We start from the raw sequence: 18,372 nt of genomic DNA on the forward strand, positions 1-18,372 counted from the left end.
ACGTGGGTTTTGACATGGTTTAACCATGCCCCTCGCATCTGCCTCTATGGAACCCAATGTGTCTGTTTCTTTTAAAAAGACTATACAACCTCAGATTAAACTCTTTGAAACTCAAAATCCGAAGGATCTTTCATTCAAATATGGTTTAGTAATTTTTTGAATTTGTTCAATATTATTTGTTTATTTGTATTTTATATTAAGTGTGTGGCTGAGGTTTACACCAGAAATTGGGTGTAAACCTCAGGGGCCAAGCTGTCAGGATTGCTTTATCTTCGGAAGAAACAATTATACTGCCACCGCCAAATCTGACATTTTGTGCGGCAATGCACGACCGAAAAACACCCCGAAAAAGGTGCATCAAAAGAACGGAGCTGTCGTAAACAGCTGTTTACAAATTTGAAATATCAGGATAATTATAAAACAAACATTTTTCTGAAATAAAAAATAGGATTTTGTGTTCCTCACCATGAAGAGTTCGAACTCGTCTTCATTCCGGGCTATCATCTGGTTCAGTGTTTCATCATCTGGCACCTCGTCTTCCTCCTGGTTAAACGAAGACGCATACATCCTAACATCAGAGGAGGCACCCACCTTATGCGACTGGCATACGCTCTTAACATGCATAGCTGCAGTGGAAGTACAAACAAGAACAAACCGTCGTATCCAGGTTGGCACTGGAATCTGTTCAATAGAATTACACACACAGATTACAGCCAAACTACTGAAGCAACAAAGGCCGAGGCCAAAACACCTGAGTACTCCAATCTACTTCAATCTCAAGTCTTTGAAGGCATAACTCACTTTCCCTCTCTCGTCTCTCTGCCACCCACCCTCCCTCCCTCCTTCTACCTTTCTCCCTTCCTGTTGCCCTTTCCTTGCTCCCACCCACGCGTTCTCTCCCCCCCTCTCCCTCCCTTCTCATTCACCCCCTCCCCATCCCACCCCCTCTCCTCCCAACTCACTCCTACCCCATCACCCCCCCTCCCATCTCTTTCCTTTCCCATTCACTCCCCTCCCCATCCCCCTCTCTCTCCCTTCCCATTCACCCCCTCTCCTCCCAACCCCCTCCCTTCCCATTCCACCCCCCCCCGCGATCTTCCTCCCTTCCCATTCACCCCCTCCCCATCAGCCCCGCTCCCCTCTCTCCACATAAGTCAGATCCCAAACGTCAACCAGGCTAATAACTTACGATTAAGTCAGATCCCAAAAGTCAACCAGGCTAATAACTCCCGCATAAGTCAGACACCAAAAGACACCCAGGCTAATAACTCAACGTAGACTGGTAGAGGATCTCCCTCCTGGCTGCTGTTCTCTTTCCTCCTGCCGATCACCTCGTTCTGTTCCTCGTGCTCCAGGATGGCCTGGAGGAACACGCGGCGCTCCTGGCCTGAGGACTTCTGGTCGAACATGCCCGCCTGGATGACCTTCTGGTCCACGTTGAGCTTGTACTTGGCCGCCGCCAGGATCTTCTCCTCCACGCTGTTGACGGAGCAGAGGCGCAGCACGCGCACCTCGTTCTTCTGGCCGATGCGGTGGGCACGGTCCTGGGCCTGCAGGTCCTGGTGACGCGGGGGAAAAGAGCTTTGGATGTCTTTCAGGTCTTCATCATGCCAACGTGATTCATATAGCGCTGTTTGTTTTGTGCTACAAAGAGCTTAGGGTGCTGGAGGTAGGATTAGTGGGGTGTAAAGCAAGAGCAGAACATCAGCAAGATTTTTCAGCTAAACAATAAAAAAATGTCCCCAGGCTCCCTCCCTACATATCTCAGCCATTAAAAAAATTATTTTCATTGACAGATTTGTGGGATCAATCACTGAAGACATGAACTGATTGGTCAGAAATGAGCCCGTCTCAAATCGATCCACTCCAATAATAGCTTTTAAATCTTTCCGATGACTCAACATCAGTTAAAATCATTTTTTTTTAATGAATTTGTGCAATGTTTCCTAGTTTTCAGGGTGGACTAGGGAATAACAGTACATTGGCTTCCTCTTTCTGGAAGCTCGTCCCAAGGTTTAGTATTCTGTCTTCTGTGCCATACACAGGCCTCTGGAGGGGGCCACACATAGCTTCAAGAAAATGAGATCCATCTAGCTAGGGTGAGGGTTTCATGTACTCCTGATACGTCTTCGAGCCTGCCGAAAAATATGCACATTGATCTCAGGGATAAACTAAAGGGGGGATTTACGAGAGGCCAGGGACAGGGGATATAACTGTGGCTGGACTGATGAAACAGATAAAATCAGCAGAAAAAATAACAACTTGATTCAAACGCCCATTGTCTGGACCGGAGTTTCAGATGGGATAAAGGCCGCTTGTCGAAAGCACTTTGAAAAGAGACAAACATGGGGGAAGAGACAGCGTATCTTTACCTGGTGGGGGTTCCAGTCACTGTCGAAGATGACCACGGTGTCGGCCGCTTGCAGGTTGAGCCCCAGACCCCCGGCCCGAGTGCTCAGCAGGAAGATGAAGAACTGAGACCCCTTCTCGTTGAATTTCTTAAGCAGCTCGGCGCGATCCTCAGACTTTGTGGTTCCTGCAATGACAGAGCAGCTTGAAATGTCCCCGGCACAATGTGCGACGGTTAAGCGATAAGAACTGCTTTGTTCCCTTGAACGTGTGGAGCTCCCTTGTAATGAAAGATCAGAAGGGGAGTGGGTGGTCCGGAATACAAAGTGAGCGTCCAGGACTCGGGGAGACAGGAAAGTTTTGGAGTCACCAGGCACAAATTTGAACAGACAGAATATCCTGCTGCGCACTATGCTTTTCTAGTGCCTATTATAATACATATATCATTTTTTTTATGTACATTATAAAAGATCCAACGATATGTGTTGCGCTACCGTTGTTAGTGTGTTTAGAACCAATGGATCCGGAAAACACAGAGCGGATTTCTTAACTTAATTACCTTTGTCAGAAAACAAGTGGAACAGGATTCAAAGATCAGCTCTAAACAACGTCTGAACAGATCTCTGAAATGAGATTAGGTGAGCGCACTAATTATCTATTAGCAAGCTTACGTTTCGCCTAATGTTCGCCTAATACAGAGTTCACGTTGTCGGTACAACATGAGGAAGTCAAATCAGCGCCATGTGTTATTGACTTGAGTGAGTCAATACACTGAAACAAACATTGGTATTGGCAACACTACGCAACGTGATCTCTCTTCAGGCACAGCAGAGTTGAACACAGTTGTTTTTGGTTTTGTTTTTTAAATTAATTTTGAGACAGCTTCCAGCATCTCACCAAACAGGGAATCTTTTCCTTGATTGGTATTGGGAATCCACCTGTTCTTCAATCACAGGGGGATGAAATGCAACACTTCTCAATGGCAGAGAAGCAGAGGGAGTGAGGGAGGGGAAACTTCAGAGCGTGCTTCAGAGAATAATATATCGGTTTCAGTAACATATTGTGGATATTTACTTTTTTGTGCCTTTTAAAGAGCCCAAGATTAGCCACCGTAGTTTACCCGGTGAGCCTGTTAACCAAATTCAGCTACCACTGACACTTTGAAGCTTAATGTCACGCAGGAATATTGACCCAGGGATATAAATAAGAACCGATAACAAGCCAAGACAACACGAGCAAAACAATAACAAAAAGCAATTAAAACCACACACAGCCTTCAATGTGATTGACCTTAGAAGCCTCAGGCTGAGAACCACAGGAGGCCGATGCAGTTAACATCTAGACTAGACCGACTCACCGGTGGGGATCGATCCTTTCAATGCCATCTTGTGGCATATTAAAAACAAAACTACAAACAACAAGAATACTCCAAGTCGGATAACAGTGTTACCCGGGCCATGTTTGTGTTATGTGATGCTTACCGTCAAGGCGTAAGTAGGTGAAGTTGCGGTAGGCGAAGTAGTCCTCCATGATGGTCATCAGAGTGGTCATCTGGCAGAAGAGCAGCACCCTGTGTTGTGTGGCCTCCAGCTTGGGTAGGATGCGGTCCAGCAACTCAAACTTCCCAGAGGCTCGGTAGAGGTCGGGACTGGAAAAACAAACACCATCTTTTTTAATGTTCACGATGAGAACATTACTGTCCTTTGCTTTCTGCTGAGGCACCCACATTCTCCTGCATGGATTCATAAAGAACTTGTAATCTTATCTTGTATCTAATTTTATCCTCCACCAAGTTAATAAAGGGTAAGTGCCTCAATGTACATTCAATTATTGCTATATTTTAATCTAAATAAGAGCACTTTATTTAAAGACCATGATGAAACCCCCGTACAGAGGAATAAAGTGAAAACAAATCTTGTTTTAGGAAATGACGCAATAAGGAACTCAAAGAGCCTAATCAAGAAAAAATAAATAAACGCTTTCCTCAGCGGTAAGTCTGATTTTTTTTTTGAAATGCAGAACCAAGTTGCCTCCTTTCTCTTTGCCTGTCTAAGCATCACAAAAAGCCAACTACATCATTTTCCAGTTACGGAGATGTCAAATACCACCTACACACCCACACCCACATATGTCGATAGAGCATCACAGCATCATGCCACTCATCCTACACACGGTGCGTCCATAGCTTCTGTCTCCAGGAGACTACTGTCTACCACTTAGCCATAGTGTCTGCCGGGCATGGAGGGTTCCTGGGTTATTATTCCCCATCGCCAACATTAAAGAAAGGGAAAAACAAGTGTGTCTGTTGAGACCTTTCGCCGCGGGGCCGCCCACCTCCTCCGGCCCCCTCTTGTTACCAAATAGCCAAGTTGTCTCTCTTGGCAGTTGATGGCTGAATCACCAGCGAACAGTTTGGTTCGTCTTCATATGGATATATAGGTACACGTATTGCTCACTATGCTCAGACCTTATGATGGGTATTCATATCAAAAGAAATAAAAGAGAAATCACCCCAGGCTGAGCAAGAATGTGGGGGGTTACTTTTAATTAGGGCTGGGCAATTTGGTCTACAAATTAAAATCAAGATATTTTCAAACTAAAGGACGATTTTCGATTAAACCTCAATTTTTCAACATAAATATATATATATATGGTCTATAGTTTGCACCATCTTACTGAAGCCCTTTTTTCTACTGTATAAATGGGGAACATATATTTTGCGATGTTTTATGTCACATGTTGATAATGCTGCTGCCAAGGTGACCTGCTTTTTCACAAGCAGGCTCGAGATGGTATCTGCATCTTGTGGTGCTTCACACACCTGCATGTGTCTGTCGCTGGGCTGGAATAAGTTTGCTTTGTTCCCCATAAACGTGTTTGGAAAAACTGGTATGGAAAGCCAAACATTGAAAAAATGTATATGCTGTATACGCGAGGAGAACCTGTAGTTAATGGTTAAAGGTCCCATGGCATGCCACCAGGTATGGTGTGATTAGCCGCTACAAGCTGTTTTGGAAATCTGCCCCTTATGACATCACAGGTGGGCGTGTCCACCTAGATGTGTGACAGATAGATGAGCAACGTTCGCTATAGTCCACTGGGTAGGCTGGTAGACTGATCTATCCAGCACACATTTAGGTGGACACGCCCACCTGTGACGGCTTGTACCGGCTAATCACACCACACCTGGTGGCATGCCATGGGACCTTTAAAAAAACTTGTATTTTTGTACTTTACTTTGTACTTCAGCTTTCCATAGTCTGTGCAGCAGTTGACTGCGGCATCCGAGAGAGGGTTAAGCTTCTTGGACACTTATTATATAGTACATAGTATAGCGCCACGGTGTGTGTGATGTGTGGATGTGTGGATGTGTGGAGCTCGTTCTGGACAGCCATTGATTTTGATGATCGTCCGCGAGAGTTACCCTTCCCTGACAACTATAGTATAGTTGTAACGCTATTCACACTATGGGTCGCGTAGATGTGTGGAGCTATATCTGAGCTGTGATTTACTTTGATGTCTGCATCCGAGTTAAGCTACTGGGTAGCTTAGCTACTAAGCTGCTCACTATAACATATCATACACAACAACGTTAGTAAAGAAGTCACACAAAGTTGTCATGTGTCATAACACACCTATCTCCTTCCCAGAACTCTCTGCATAAAAATATTTTTGAAAATATTTTTTGAACCCCAGCTCATACGAACACTGCGAGTTCACTTGCTCTATAAGGCCAAACAAATCCGCAGTCATTTCTAAATCATGTTTTTTCCGTGCAGCCATTTCACAAATAGAAGGAAAGTAAAAATGCTAAATATCAATGAAATATAACAAATCGCCCAGTCCTACATTTAATCATTCTATTCTACATCATTCAAATTTAGGCGGAGGGGAGCGCCATACACTACACATTATACCGCACGATGAAGCCGTCTAAGGCTAAGAGCAAACCTTCATCCTTGGGGTGTTTAGTATTCTTCATATTAAACACCCTCATTTGTTTTATTGCAAAGATTGCCTCATCTCGTGAATCCATGTTTTGCACTTTTCTTTCCGGCACCTCGTCTTCCTCCTGGTTAAACGAAGACGCATACATCCTAACATCAGAGGAGGCACCCACCTTATGCGACTGGCATACGCTCTTAACATGCATAGCTGCAGTGGAAGTACAAACAAGAACAAACCGTCGTATCCAGGTTGGCACTGGAATCTGTTCAATAGAATTACACACACAGATTACAGCCGAACTACAACTTCTGAAGCAACAAAGGCAGAGGCCAAAACCCTAATTTGTTTTATTGCAAAGATTGCCTCATCTCGTGAATCCATGTTTTGAACTTTTCTTTCCTAACTGGAGGATGATTTGGAAGCCTTTTTGTTTATGCTGAAAGGTGTTTTATTTTCAAGCTAAAAAAAAACCTTGGGAGAACGATAACGCACCCGCTGATGATGCCGTTCGGATAGCCCAGGTGTTCAGCAAAGGATTCCTGAAAGAGAGAACAAAATGTTAGCGCCACATTCATTTATTATTGTGTGTAAAAAACTACTGCCAGACCGCTATGTCAAAAAAACCCTGTGAGCTAATAGCCTTACTATAGCATCCTCCATTGTGCTGTTCTGTTCCATTGGTAATAGTTTGATTATAGCTGATAGAAATAGTACATTTGCAAAATTTTGTAAGTAAAAGGCAGGAAAATGTCACACAGCTGGAGGTTTGATTGGCCAATATAGGGTTATTTATAGTTTTCATTATTTTCTTTTCTTTTATGACGATGTTTCTATGTGAAGCACTTTGAGTCTGCCTCGTGTAAGAAAAGTGCTATATAAAGAAAGTTGCCTTGCCTTTAGGATTGTATAAGTACGGACCATTTTCCCTTGGCAGCCTCTTAGTTCTAAACCAACAACAATCAGTGCTTTCTGCATAAGCCTTACCATTTTAGTCCTCCACTGAGATCGCCTCAACGTTTAGAAAAGTCAATCAGACCATCGACACGTCAACTTTTAAATCAACGTCGGGGTAGTAACTCATTAAATATTTCTTGACACAGAAATCCATATCAGCATGTACCACAATTTGCACAGTCTCGCTCTCCTAAACGAACCACTTCATGAGCATCAAGGGCTGACCTCGATGTGGGGGAACATATACGGATGGTTGCAGATCTTCTTCAGCTGCATGATCGTGTTCATCAAGGTCTTCGCTCCTCCTTTGCCCTGTGGGGAAATTCAAAAGGTAGCACATGGTAACCTTTTTAACAATTTTGCTGCCACACACCACCTAGGTGGCTTTTACCTTTGAGTATAATGACACGGAGCAGGAGGTGACAGGGAACATGCTGCCACGTAGATCTCCCTGTGTGTGTGTGCTGATGGCTGGTTTAACCTAACCAGTGCGCATTGTGCAATGCTACCAAACCCCTTAGCCAGACCATTCTGACTCACCCACACACACTGCAATGTAAACCATCAGCCTAAAATACCTAAAAAATGCCCATGTTGGTTTTAAACGGTTAGCGGTGTTGAGATACAGCATAGGCGTGTTTGTTTACATTAACTCATGATGGGATGAGAAAGTGTTTCAGAAGATGGTATGGTATATAAGTATGGAATATATGGAATAGGTCATAGATTATTGGACAGTTTGACAATTCTGTTATAATAACAGTTATCATAATAAATCACAGAGCAAGCACAAAGTAACTTTCAATTCAATCCTGCGATTTTCCTTTTTCTAGCCTCGAAAAATAGGGTAGTTTACCTTTTTATCTTTTTCCGAACCATCAGTGAGGAGGATGCCTCTCTGCATATGCCGGTAGAGAACCTTCTGGATGGCGGACATGTCACATTTGACAACATACTCCACCTGGGCCAAACGAAATGAGAAAGATAATGCACATCCTCAGCGGAGAATGAAAAATACCCGGCAAAGAGGAAAACGATGGAAAGTGCATGCTTAAGAGAGATTGAATGGACAGGAAAGAAAATAAGCATTTAGATGACCTCAGACAGATACATTATAGCTCTACTGTTTCAGGAGCACTTTTTCAAATGAAAACAACAGAGTACTACAGAAACATCCATCACATAGATTACAAAGGTAATCAATAGATAGTCAATATCTTAAATTACAGACATTAGAACTGTATGGACGAAATACTGAGAAGTATAGGCAATCTAACAAAAACAAAAATGCCTGAGCCTTGTGAATAACTGTAATAGCCGACAAAGAAACAAAGACAAAAACGTACATATAATACAGCGTGTCTCTTTAGCACGTCATAAACGATTGAAGATTCCTCAAGGTTGTCATTCCTCTCTGCATGACTGGGGTCACATGCGATGACTGCGTGCACAGATTGTAAACGGTGGGATGAAAGCACAAGGAGCTCAACGGGACTGAGATCAGTGCTGTAATGTATCGGGTGACATTAAGTGCGGTGTGATGGCGCCTTGCCCTATTGGAGGTGTCCACCAGAGTCTCACTAAACTGCAGCGATTAAAGAGTACATTTTGTTGACAGCCACGTTCTTATAGGGAGGTCGTTTCAAAACGAGATGGGGGGGTATATTGAGAAGAAAAACACAGTTCCGTTGACAACAAATAAACAGGCTGGCTTCATGTGTTTATAATGATTATGCAAGGATTGTCAACTCTCTTTAAAAAAAATCCAAAAATACTGGGCTCAACATCCTCTGCAGTCTAGTCTGGATTAATTCATATTGAGACTAGTATATTTAAACCAGACTCCCGGCTGCTGTTGCCTAACTTGTAATCCTGGATCCACCCACTGTGTTACAGAAGAACTTCAGGGGGCTGACAGCACAGAGCCTGGGCCCGAGACCAACAACTGCCCAGCCACGGGGGATGACTCAAGCTTATTTTCCTGTTTGGTTATCGAGGTATGCTACCGAAGAAAACTGATTTGCGAGTGGATGCAATGGGACAAAGTACATTTCCCCATTGGCCGGTCTACACGGTGTTGATTTACAACCTTTACAGATGATTCTTCCCAGCTCACTATTGCTGGAAAGGTTTGTGCTCGGCTCAGCCGAGCACAAACCAGATTCATATCCGATACGAACTTACAGATTCATATCCGATACGACAGGCCATTTGGGAGTTGCTTAAACATGTTTGTTTCGGTCGAGCGCGTACGAAGGAAAGAAAATGCCTACATTCTAATGCAATTCAGAGTCTGATGTTTCTTTCTAAAGGGGGTGGGGTCCCACCTTCTCTGGCAGCTGCGACTCCACCTCCTTCTTCAGTCGGCGGAGCAGGAAGGGGCGGAGCACCTTGTGCAAGCGGCGGATGATCAGTATGGTCTCCTCCTCGTTCAGGTCCACCTGCGAGGAGGGAATCACACGCATCGTAACAGGCACTAGGACTTTACATTATTTACATTTACATCGGGCATCGCAGTGGAAGGTGCATAGGATGAAAAATCGAACTAGAATAAAAACTACAGATATACACGGAAAAGATGTCCATCTGTACAACCAGAGAAGATAAAGTAGAATGAAAAAAAAAAACGTAATGCATTTATGGACAGTTGAGGTAGAAATCTTTTAACACATTTATAAAGTAGTTACATATACATAATTATGCCAATGAGAAATCCGATTTCACTTCTCAAAGAGAAAAAAAAAGCCCGAAAGGACATCAAGCAACAGACAAAAATAATTAGAATAATCTAATTTGGAGCATCAAGTGACAATAATTATAGCACTGCGCACACATACATTTAATCTGCCCTTTATCAGGCTAAACCAAATTACAAAGGCTTTTCGCTCGAGAGACAGGATTATAAAACATTAAAATCATCAGTTCTTGCAACCATACACGCATGTAGAAACAATAACATCATTAGTATCTCAATAACTTAATACATATCCTAGTGGGCTTAGTTAATGTGCATCTGGCATTGCACATGTGCTGGCTGCCATTTTGACTTTTTACTTTCTCCCAGGCAATATGTTCAAACATGAAGTGATGGGTAAAAATAAGACATTCTTGACTCACATTTTGTTTGAATATGGAAATTTCCCCAGATATTTGCCCCTTTTGATGGCATAATCATTCAGAACAGTTGATGATTCAGACAGCTCAATCTGTATTAGCTAGAGTTCAAATTGATCTCCTACACCTCTGATTCATGGCTGGGAAATCAAATTGTATGGCTAGGTGAGGCCCTCATTATTGCCACTGTGAAGGAAATATAAATCATTACTAGGGGTGGCTGAAAAATAATAAATTTTTCGATGCATCGCGATTCTCTCTACGATTCAGTCTCGATGCAGATAAATTAACAATCTGAATAAAAAATAAATAAAGGGCTGGGCGATGAGGCGCTGATTTGTCTTGACACGATTGTGATTCAGCCTACGCATAGCATGCACGCAAACTCACAGCCAGAAACAAGAACTCCTTCTAATTCAAGAGCAGCTTTTTCTTTAGTGACATAGAAAAGAAAGATTAGAAAGAAAAGAAAACTGAACCCAATTCTTTTACATACTTCCATATTGTGTATTAATGCAATCTGCATTGATTATTGCATTGTTCATAGAAAGTCATATTTGTGACAAAAGCTTTTTCTCTAATAAAATATAAGATAAGTGAATTCATCTGTTGATGCCTTTAATGATCATCACAAAAGTAGGAAGTGATTAGCAAACTCTGAGTAGCAAACTCGGATGTATATATGTACTTTTGAAAATCACGCATGGAAATGTACATAAAAAAAATTGTTGCATCGAGATGCATCGATAATCGTTTTTGAATCGTTGACATCATAATCGGAATCGAATCGTGAGGTGCCAAGAGATTCCCACCGCTAATCATTACCCATGGAAAAAAGCCTTTTCTTAAGTCTCTGGCTACATAGTCCGTTCGTAAGAGTCCAACATACAACCCACGCTGCAGCTGTCCTTTTTTAATGAGCTGAGTCCGCCTCCCCGCACACTTATTCTGCATCGTCCATCCACCGAAACAGGCCTGTTTCTCAAAACAAATCGATATCATCTTTCCATTTCCCCCCAAAAGTATTTGCTGTGTTCAGACCCAAGTAGCCGAGGAAAGAACATTCTCCATTACAATCTCTGTGGATGATTAAACAGTCCGCAGGGGACTGTAGTACACACACCCTAACCGCTTGAAACCCGTCAACAGTTACTTAGGATTTGGTGCAATAGATCTGGAGACGGGCCACCAAACACCATTCCACCCACTCTGTTTACCAGCGCGCCGTAGGCTTTCAGCGGCGCTAATGATGCAGCACCGGCATTGAGACGGCAAACAGAGAATCACACTCTATAGCGGGATGCAGCGGCTGCATCATAAATCAATGTTTAGGAGTAAACATTGCGGCGCGACTGCGATATTTAGGTGGTCGTCTGTCATCGAATCGTTTAAGAGCGAGTGCGGTGTTGCATGGCCAAGTGGGATACCCGCCTGTTTATGACTGTATGACCAGAAAAGCAGATCATCACAGAACATTATCACCCCCTCAGTAAAGGAATAATAAGTAGTGCCGTTGTGCGGCAGAATGTCTTTGGCGATAATCTGTCGCGGGGGATGAAAACAGCTGTGGATAATCTCACTGATTACGATGTCTTTACAAATGACACAAAATCCTTTTTCCCAAACCTGATTGTGATCTGAGAATCTGGCACTGCCGCCACTCACGGCAGAGGCTGCAACCGTTCAGGAGCAGCAGAGAGGGGCTTTGCTCCCCACCCCCCCCAACCCGGTTGAAAAAGGACAGGGAATGTTATGCTTATGAAGCCAGATCGAGGGATTGATTAGCAAGATGCAGCAGCCTGTTAAATGTCAGTTGGGGAAGAGATGTGATCTATGGCTGAATATAATAGGACATATTATTTGATAATATCATATATTATGTTCATAGAAAATTCATCAAACCGTCAAAGTGTTTTCCTTAACCAAAACGCTAAGAACAAAATATCATCAACAATGATCATGTTAAAATTTGTGATCACATGATCACAAATTTTAACATTATAACAACAACAGACATGTTCAGTTGCTTGACTTCAGTCGGAGCACTGTTCTCCTACAACACTGCGGGAGAAACACAAAATAATGTTTTTGAATTGTAGTCTTAATGGAAGGGACCGTCGCCTGTAGCCCCTTACCCTCTCTCCCGTCATGGCGAACGGGGCGTTGAACCACTGCTCGAAGGTGTTGCAGCTCTTGAAGATGGTGGGCAGCAGGAAGTTGAGCAGCGCCCAGAGCTCGGGCAGCTTGTTCTGCAGCGGCGTGCCCGTCAGCAGGAGCCGCCGGGGGGCCACGTAGTGGGTGTTCAGCACCTGGGTCAGCTTGCAGTGGTGGTTCTTCATGCGGTGGCCCTCGTCCACGATCATGTACTTCCACCGGATCTGGAGGGGTGGATGGAGGAAGACAGGTGGGGGGATGGATGGAGGAAGAGGGGTGAGGAAGAGGGGTGGAGGGATGGATGGAGGAAGAGGGGTGGAGGAAGAGGGGTGGAGGAAGAGGGGTGGAGGGATGGATGGAGGAAGAGGGGTGGAGGAAGAGGGGTGGAGGGATGGATGGAGGAAGAGGGGTGGAGAAAGAGGGGTGGAGGGATGGATGGAGGAAGAGGGGTGGAGGAAGAGGGGTGGAGGGATGGATGGAGGAAGAGGGGTGGAAGGATGGATGGAGGAAGAGGGGTGGAGGAAGAGGGGTGGAGGGATGGATGGAGGAAGAGGGGTGGAGGAAGAGGGGTGGAGGGATGGATGGAGGAAGAGGGGTGGAAGGATGGATAAAGGAAGAGGGGTGGATGGAGGAAGAGGGGTGGAGGGATGGATGGAGGAAGAGGGGTGGAGGAAGAGGGGTTGAGGAAGAGGGGTGGAGGGATGGGTGGAGGAAGAGGGATGGGGGGATGAATGATGGAAGCGGGGGGGGGGGGGGGTTAGGTGCTTCCAAACGCTTCAATTTTACAGCAACCTGGGTTGCCCCTGAGTCTTAAGTGTATTGTGTATTGAGTCTATATTGTACTGATAACAGCCAAGCACAAACAAACTAACTAGGTTCCCAGCACACACGCACAATCTCACACACACACAACCACACCAACTAAGTTCCCATCGTACACACGCACCAGCACACAGTCGCAATCTCACGCAAACACCCAATTACACAACTACACAAACCAAGTTCCCAGCACAAACATATGCACAATCTCTCGCACACACGCACAACCACAAAAAAACAAGTTCCAAGCACACACAGGCACAATCCCATGCACACACTCACACATACAACCACACAAACTAAGTTCCCAGCACAAACATATGCACAATAACACGCACACACACACAACCATACAAACTAAGTTCCAAGCACATAACGGCAAGAGCACACACGCACAATCCCACACACGCACACACCCACACACATACAACCACACAAACTAAGTTCCAACACGCTGAGCTCCATTGAGTCTGGTCATGAAGGTGGCCATATCAGAGACTGGAGTCTGGGCCGTGTGGCTTATTCAGACATAAAAAGAAGAATTTACAAAATTTGTGATGCAAACTGAACCAAAAGCCCAAAGGAAAGTTTGGGATATAAAAGGAGGGCGGATCTTTGATCTCTTTACCTTGGCGAGTATCTGCTTGTCCTTGATGATGTATTCATAGGTGGTGAGGAGAACATTAAACTTTCCACTGCGGAGCTGGGGCACCATTCCTCGCCGCAAGCCGGGGCTACCCTGGTGTCCGACGTGAACAGAAGGCAAGGATGAGAGGATGAAATGCAGAAAATCTAAAAGAAAAGAGTGGAAAAGAGCGTTTCTTACCTTATAGGAAATCTTAACCACAGAGGGCGACCACTTGTCCAGCTCGTAAACCCAGTTGGATAAGGTACTGGATAGAAAGTAAATCAAGGAGAACAAATTAAATTCGTTCCAAAATGAAGTTTGCACATAATTAGCAGACAGCAGAAAGAAAGTGGGGGTGGGAGTGAGGGAGGGAAGAAGAAAGACGAGCCTGCAACACAACCTGAATATTCCTCAAATCTGCCGACACAGCCTCAAAGAGCTTTCTCCCATTCGGCTATAATTTGCCAAATAAGTGTCAGAGACAAACCCTTTTCTTGCAGGGGCTGGCAATTCATTAACCTGAGCCAAAGGAGGTGGATGGTATCCAGTCACATTCAGAAGGGTGACAGCTCTGTGCACAGGGGCTCCTGGGACGGATTGATCTTTCATCCATTAACTCTCATTACAGGCCCTCGACTATGGACTTCCTGCGCCAGCCCACTTTAACGATCCATTGTGTAAATTACATCCAGCGCTGCAGTGTAGGGCTATGAGCTGCCTGCAGAACTCTGTTCCGGCAACGCATTTCAATGACTCAGTATGGTTGAAGAGAGGTGCGTGTGTGTGTGTGTGTGTGTGTGTGTGTGTGTGTGTGTGTGTGTGTGCGTGCGTGCGTGTCAAAGTCAAGTAGGGTACATTGTAATTGTATAGCACTCAATCACAAAGGGCTTCAATCCTTAAAACGTGTGTACCTAAAATCGTCACTGCGTTAAGCCTACTGTCAAAAATGAATTGTTATCCCCAAGGTCTTTAAGTGATTTGTCATGGGGAAAGGTGGACTACCTAAACTTTTGAGTGATAAATGAAGATCTGGAGGAACACCTAGAGACTGTCCTTTAGCCGCTAATCTACCATTGACTTAAATAAAACACAGGAACTGATAAATGGCTGATAATTACAGAATAAAGAGTAACAAGAATTTCAAGTTTAAGTTCTACGCCGACAGTTTGTCTTGTTTGTGTTCACACGGTGTCCTTGCTCTTCCTCTTAGATCCCCACACTTTGGAGTGTGTTGTTTCAGACTTGGGCTAGGGCTAGGGCTTTTATCCTTTTGAGGCCAATTAGCTATGGCTGCAGTGGAAAAGCGACATGAATCACATGCAATTAGGTATGAATATTGATTTAGAGCTAATGGTAAGCCATAAGCTGTAATTGTAAGCACTAAACTAGGAATGTCTGGTAGTTTTGCGAAAAAAACGACCAGACCCGCAGGTATAGACCATTACCTGTCTTCAGTCTTCTGTGCAGAGAAAAAATAATAATGGTGTGCTTAGCAATGCAAACCATGCCCTGCCAGACTGCAAGCTCTTTGTTAAGCCCGGAGCTAATGAGCCAAGCACAGTAGATGATTAAATTAACGAAACAAGGAAAGCAAATTCTTTCCCAAAGCAAGAAAATAAAAAACCCTTGTCACAGAGTTGACGTTTTGGTTTCAGCCTGAGGCTGTAATGTCGAAGCCCAAGGGGGCAGCAGAGCGGTACTAACGAGAGAGGAACGATGATCAGGTAGGGCCCGTTGAGCCTCTTGTGCTCCATCAGGTAGGTGATGAGGGCGATGGTCTGGATGGTCTTGCCAAGGCCCATCTCGTCTGCCAGGATGCCGTTCAGGTTGTTGTTGTACAGGGACACCATCCACTCCAGTCCCTGGACCTGAGGATCACAAGGAGACAAGGGGGGACCATGGTCCATAAGGTTCTGGGTTAAGAGCCCCACGTTCAAGGTTCAGGATTAGCCTACACGTGTGGGGCATCCTTGAACACCTAATGACGAGGAATGGAAAGCGCATTCCCAGTTAGGAATAAAAACGATCTTTAAACTGAAGCATGGCTAAGCTCATCAGCCTTCAATCCGCTACCATGTTAATCAATGAGCATTTCCACACCTCATGCGCCTTGCAGACTAAAGCAGAGCACATTCTTTTTTTAAGCTGGGTGTCTCGTTTTTCCTCGTAAACCTAGTTTCTTTACTCTGATAATGATAATGTTTGCCTCGGTATGATCACAAGGATTCCAATAAAGTCTCCTCAGCTTCTGTCTGCCCTCTACGCTGGAGCTTCAGGTGTTTTTAAGTTCAATCCTTCAGGGCAATGACAGCCCCGCGATCCACAGCCAATGGCTAACCTGCCCTCGTCAAGTAGAGGATATGAACCCATGGAGAACTTGGAATACTACCGTTTCATGATTCAAAAAGGTTGACACAATAAGCAGTTGACTTTAGCACAGACTTTAGGCTCTGACACGCCGGGGAAATGTCACGTATGAATGTGCTTCAGCAGTATCCGTAGGAGGGTAGCGCTGCGTTCAGCCCGGGAGCTTTTGCATAACAAGCAGGCAAATAAAAACGAAAAGTGGAATAAACCACTGCGTTAGTAACAAAGACAGCCGAAGCCTCCTCAATTCCCAAATACAATGCAAGGAAATACCAGATTTGATAAAAACATGGCATATGCAAAGTACCAATGCTACTGCCTCAAGATATGTCTCACAGGGAGACAGTTTAAATTGTAGAGGGAAACTGTTGGGAGCACGTCTTGCTTGACGTCTTTCCAGACTAAGGTGGGCGATGTCCACTTTTTTTATCAGTGAAACCTCTCCCTAAGCAACTGTATAATTACGTGACAGTAAATCGTATATCATCTGTTTCCGATGTGCCATGTGCTACGACGCTGTCTTCTGCCACATCGTCGAAGCAATTCTCTGCAAACCACTTATTTCCCCATTCTTGTTTCATCATTTAGGATAAACCCATAAAAAAAATCCAGTATACGATTACAAGGCATGTTCGAGTAAAGACTAGCTGTAAAATGACGGCCTTACCACCTTGGACATGCCCGATCTCGTCTGATCTCGGAAGCTAAGCATGGTCGGGCCTGGTTAGTAATTGGAGGCTGCCTGGGAATACCAGGTGCTGTAAGTGGTGTCGGGTGGCGGCCAATAGGTGGCACTCTTCCCTCTGGCCTTAACATCAATCCCGATGCCCCAGTGCAGTGGCGGGGACACTGTGCTGTGGAAGGCGCCGTCCTTCGGAGACGTAAAACCCTAACTCACTGAGGTCATAAAAGATCCCAGGGCACTTATCGCAAAGAGTAGGGGTTTCCCCGGTGTCCTGGCCCAACCAGGCTCATTCAATCTGGCCCCCTAATCATCTCCCTGTATAATTGGCTGACTCATTAATTCTCTGACTCTCCACCTCAAGCTGGTGTGTGGTGAGCGTTCTGGCGCAGATTGGCTGCCGTGCATCACCCAAGTGGGTGCTACACACTGGTGGTGGTTAGTGAGGTGCCCCCTTCACTGTAAAGTGTCTTTGAGTGTCTAGAAAAGCGCTATATAAATTCAATCCATTATTAAAATAGGACCTTCATAAGCTTGCTATTAATTACTTTGTGTTCATAGGCTTTGCTTGGCCTTTAAGCCGAAAGCAATCATTTAATCTGCATTACATCTTGCTGTTGTTTGCCAAACAACTCGAACAACAAGCAGCAGTGTGGCTGTGACCTGGGCTCAACGTCCCTCTGCCTTGTCAATCAATCAAGCCCACCTGATTGCTCCGGAAACGGGTTTGGGTGACTGAATGGTCGTAATGACGGTAATTTTGAAATATTCTTTACATGGGTCGGATGATGCAAGAGGAAGGGGTGACGGATGATACATGTTTGTTGAAGAAAAGGGACTCCGTTATGCAAACAAATCACACGTTGATTGACAAAATTGGAGAGCCTTGGAAATATGTGCAACATCTCCAAAAATTTAAACCAAACAACAACTGAGAAGAATGTCAACCAGAGCTGAAAAATGCCGGGTGGCTGATTGCTGGGAAAAAAACGTTTAAAGGCGGTTTTCTGCGAGCCATTATAAAGTGAGTGATTGCTGGTGTGTGGACGACGGGTGGATGGCGGTGCCAGCGAGCAGCGCGGGATGCTCCCTATTACCTGGTAGTGTTTCAGTGAACCGTTGACGAGCAGCGTGGACTGCTTTTCCACCCTCTCCACGACGGCGTGAGCCACACCGTAGTAAGACTGGGAGCTGGGCTCCCCTGTGGGCTCGCTGTACTCATCGTCCACATCCTGCTTGACCGACCTGGAGGGGCGGAATCACACACAGCCCACATTGAGTTGTGAGGTACAAAGGCCATGTCTGTTATCACTCCGCAGCTCCAAACTGTTTTTTCTAATGGGTCCGGTATTGAGCG

The 18,372-nt window shown here is 44.8% G+C and overlaps 1 protein-coding gene across 3 annotated transcripts in view; it reads right to left on the reverse strand.

Moving 5' to 3' along the window:
- smarca2 (SWI/SNF related BAF chromatin remodeling complex subunit ATPase 2) overlaps positions 1–18,372 on the reverse strand; it is a 59,843-nt gene that overhangs the window by 18,937 nt on the left and 22,534 nt on the right. For 2 of the 3 annotated variants that reach the window (XM_079740413.1, XM_079740412.1), the window contains exons 16-28: positions 18,113–18,260; positions 15,671–15,834; positions 14,165–14,231; positions 13,967–14,077; positions 12,501–12,743; positions 9,579–9,692; positions 8,108–8,212; positions 7,477–7,563; positions 6,790–6,836; positions 3,831–3,997; positions 2,373–2,536; positions 1,275–1,559; positions 466–543 (exon numbers count right to left, since the gene is read on the reverse strand). In XM_079740413.1, the coding sequence (XP_079596539.1) occupies positions 466–543; positions 1,275–1,559; positions 2,373–2,536; positions 3,831–3,997; positions 6,790–6,836; positions 7,477–7,563; positions 8,108–8,212; positions 9,579–9,692; positions 12,501–12,743; positions 13,967–14,077; positions 14,165–14,231; positions 15,671–15,834; positions 18,113–18,260 (1,780 nt within the window). The remainder of the gene's footprint in view (positions 1–465; positions 544–1,274; positions 1,560–2,372; positions 2,537–3,830; positions 3,998–6,789; positions 6,837–7,476; positions 7,564–8,107; positions 8,213–9,578; positions 9,693–12,500; positions 12,744–13,966; positions 14,078–14,164; positions 14,232–15,670; positions 15,835–18,112; positions 18,261–18,372) is intronic. The other variant, XM_079740414.1, reaches the window with a different exon arrangement.

This window comes from Pollachius pollachius (assembly GCF_949987615.1).
Source record: "Pollachius pollachius genome assembly, chromosome: 1".
Lineage (NCBI taxonomy): Eukaryota > Metazoa > Chordata > Actinopteri > Gadiformes > Gadidae > Pollachius > Pollachius pollachius.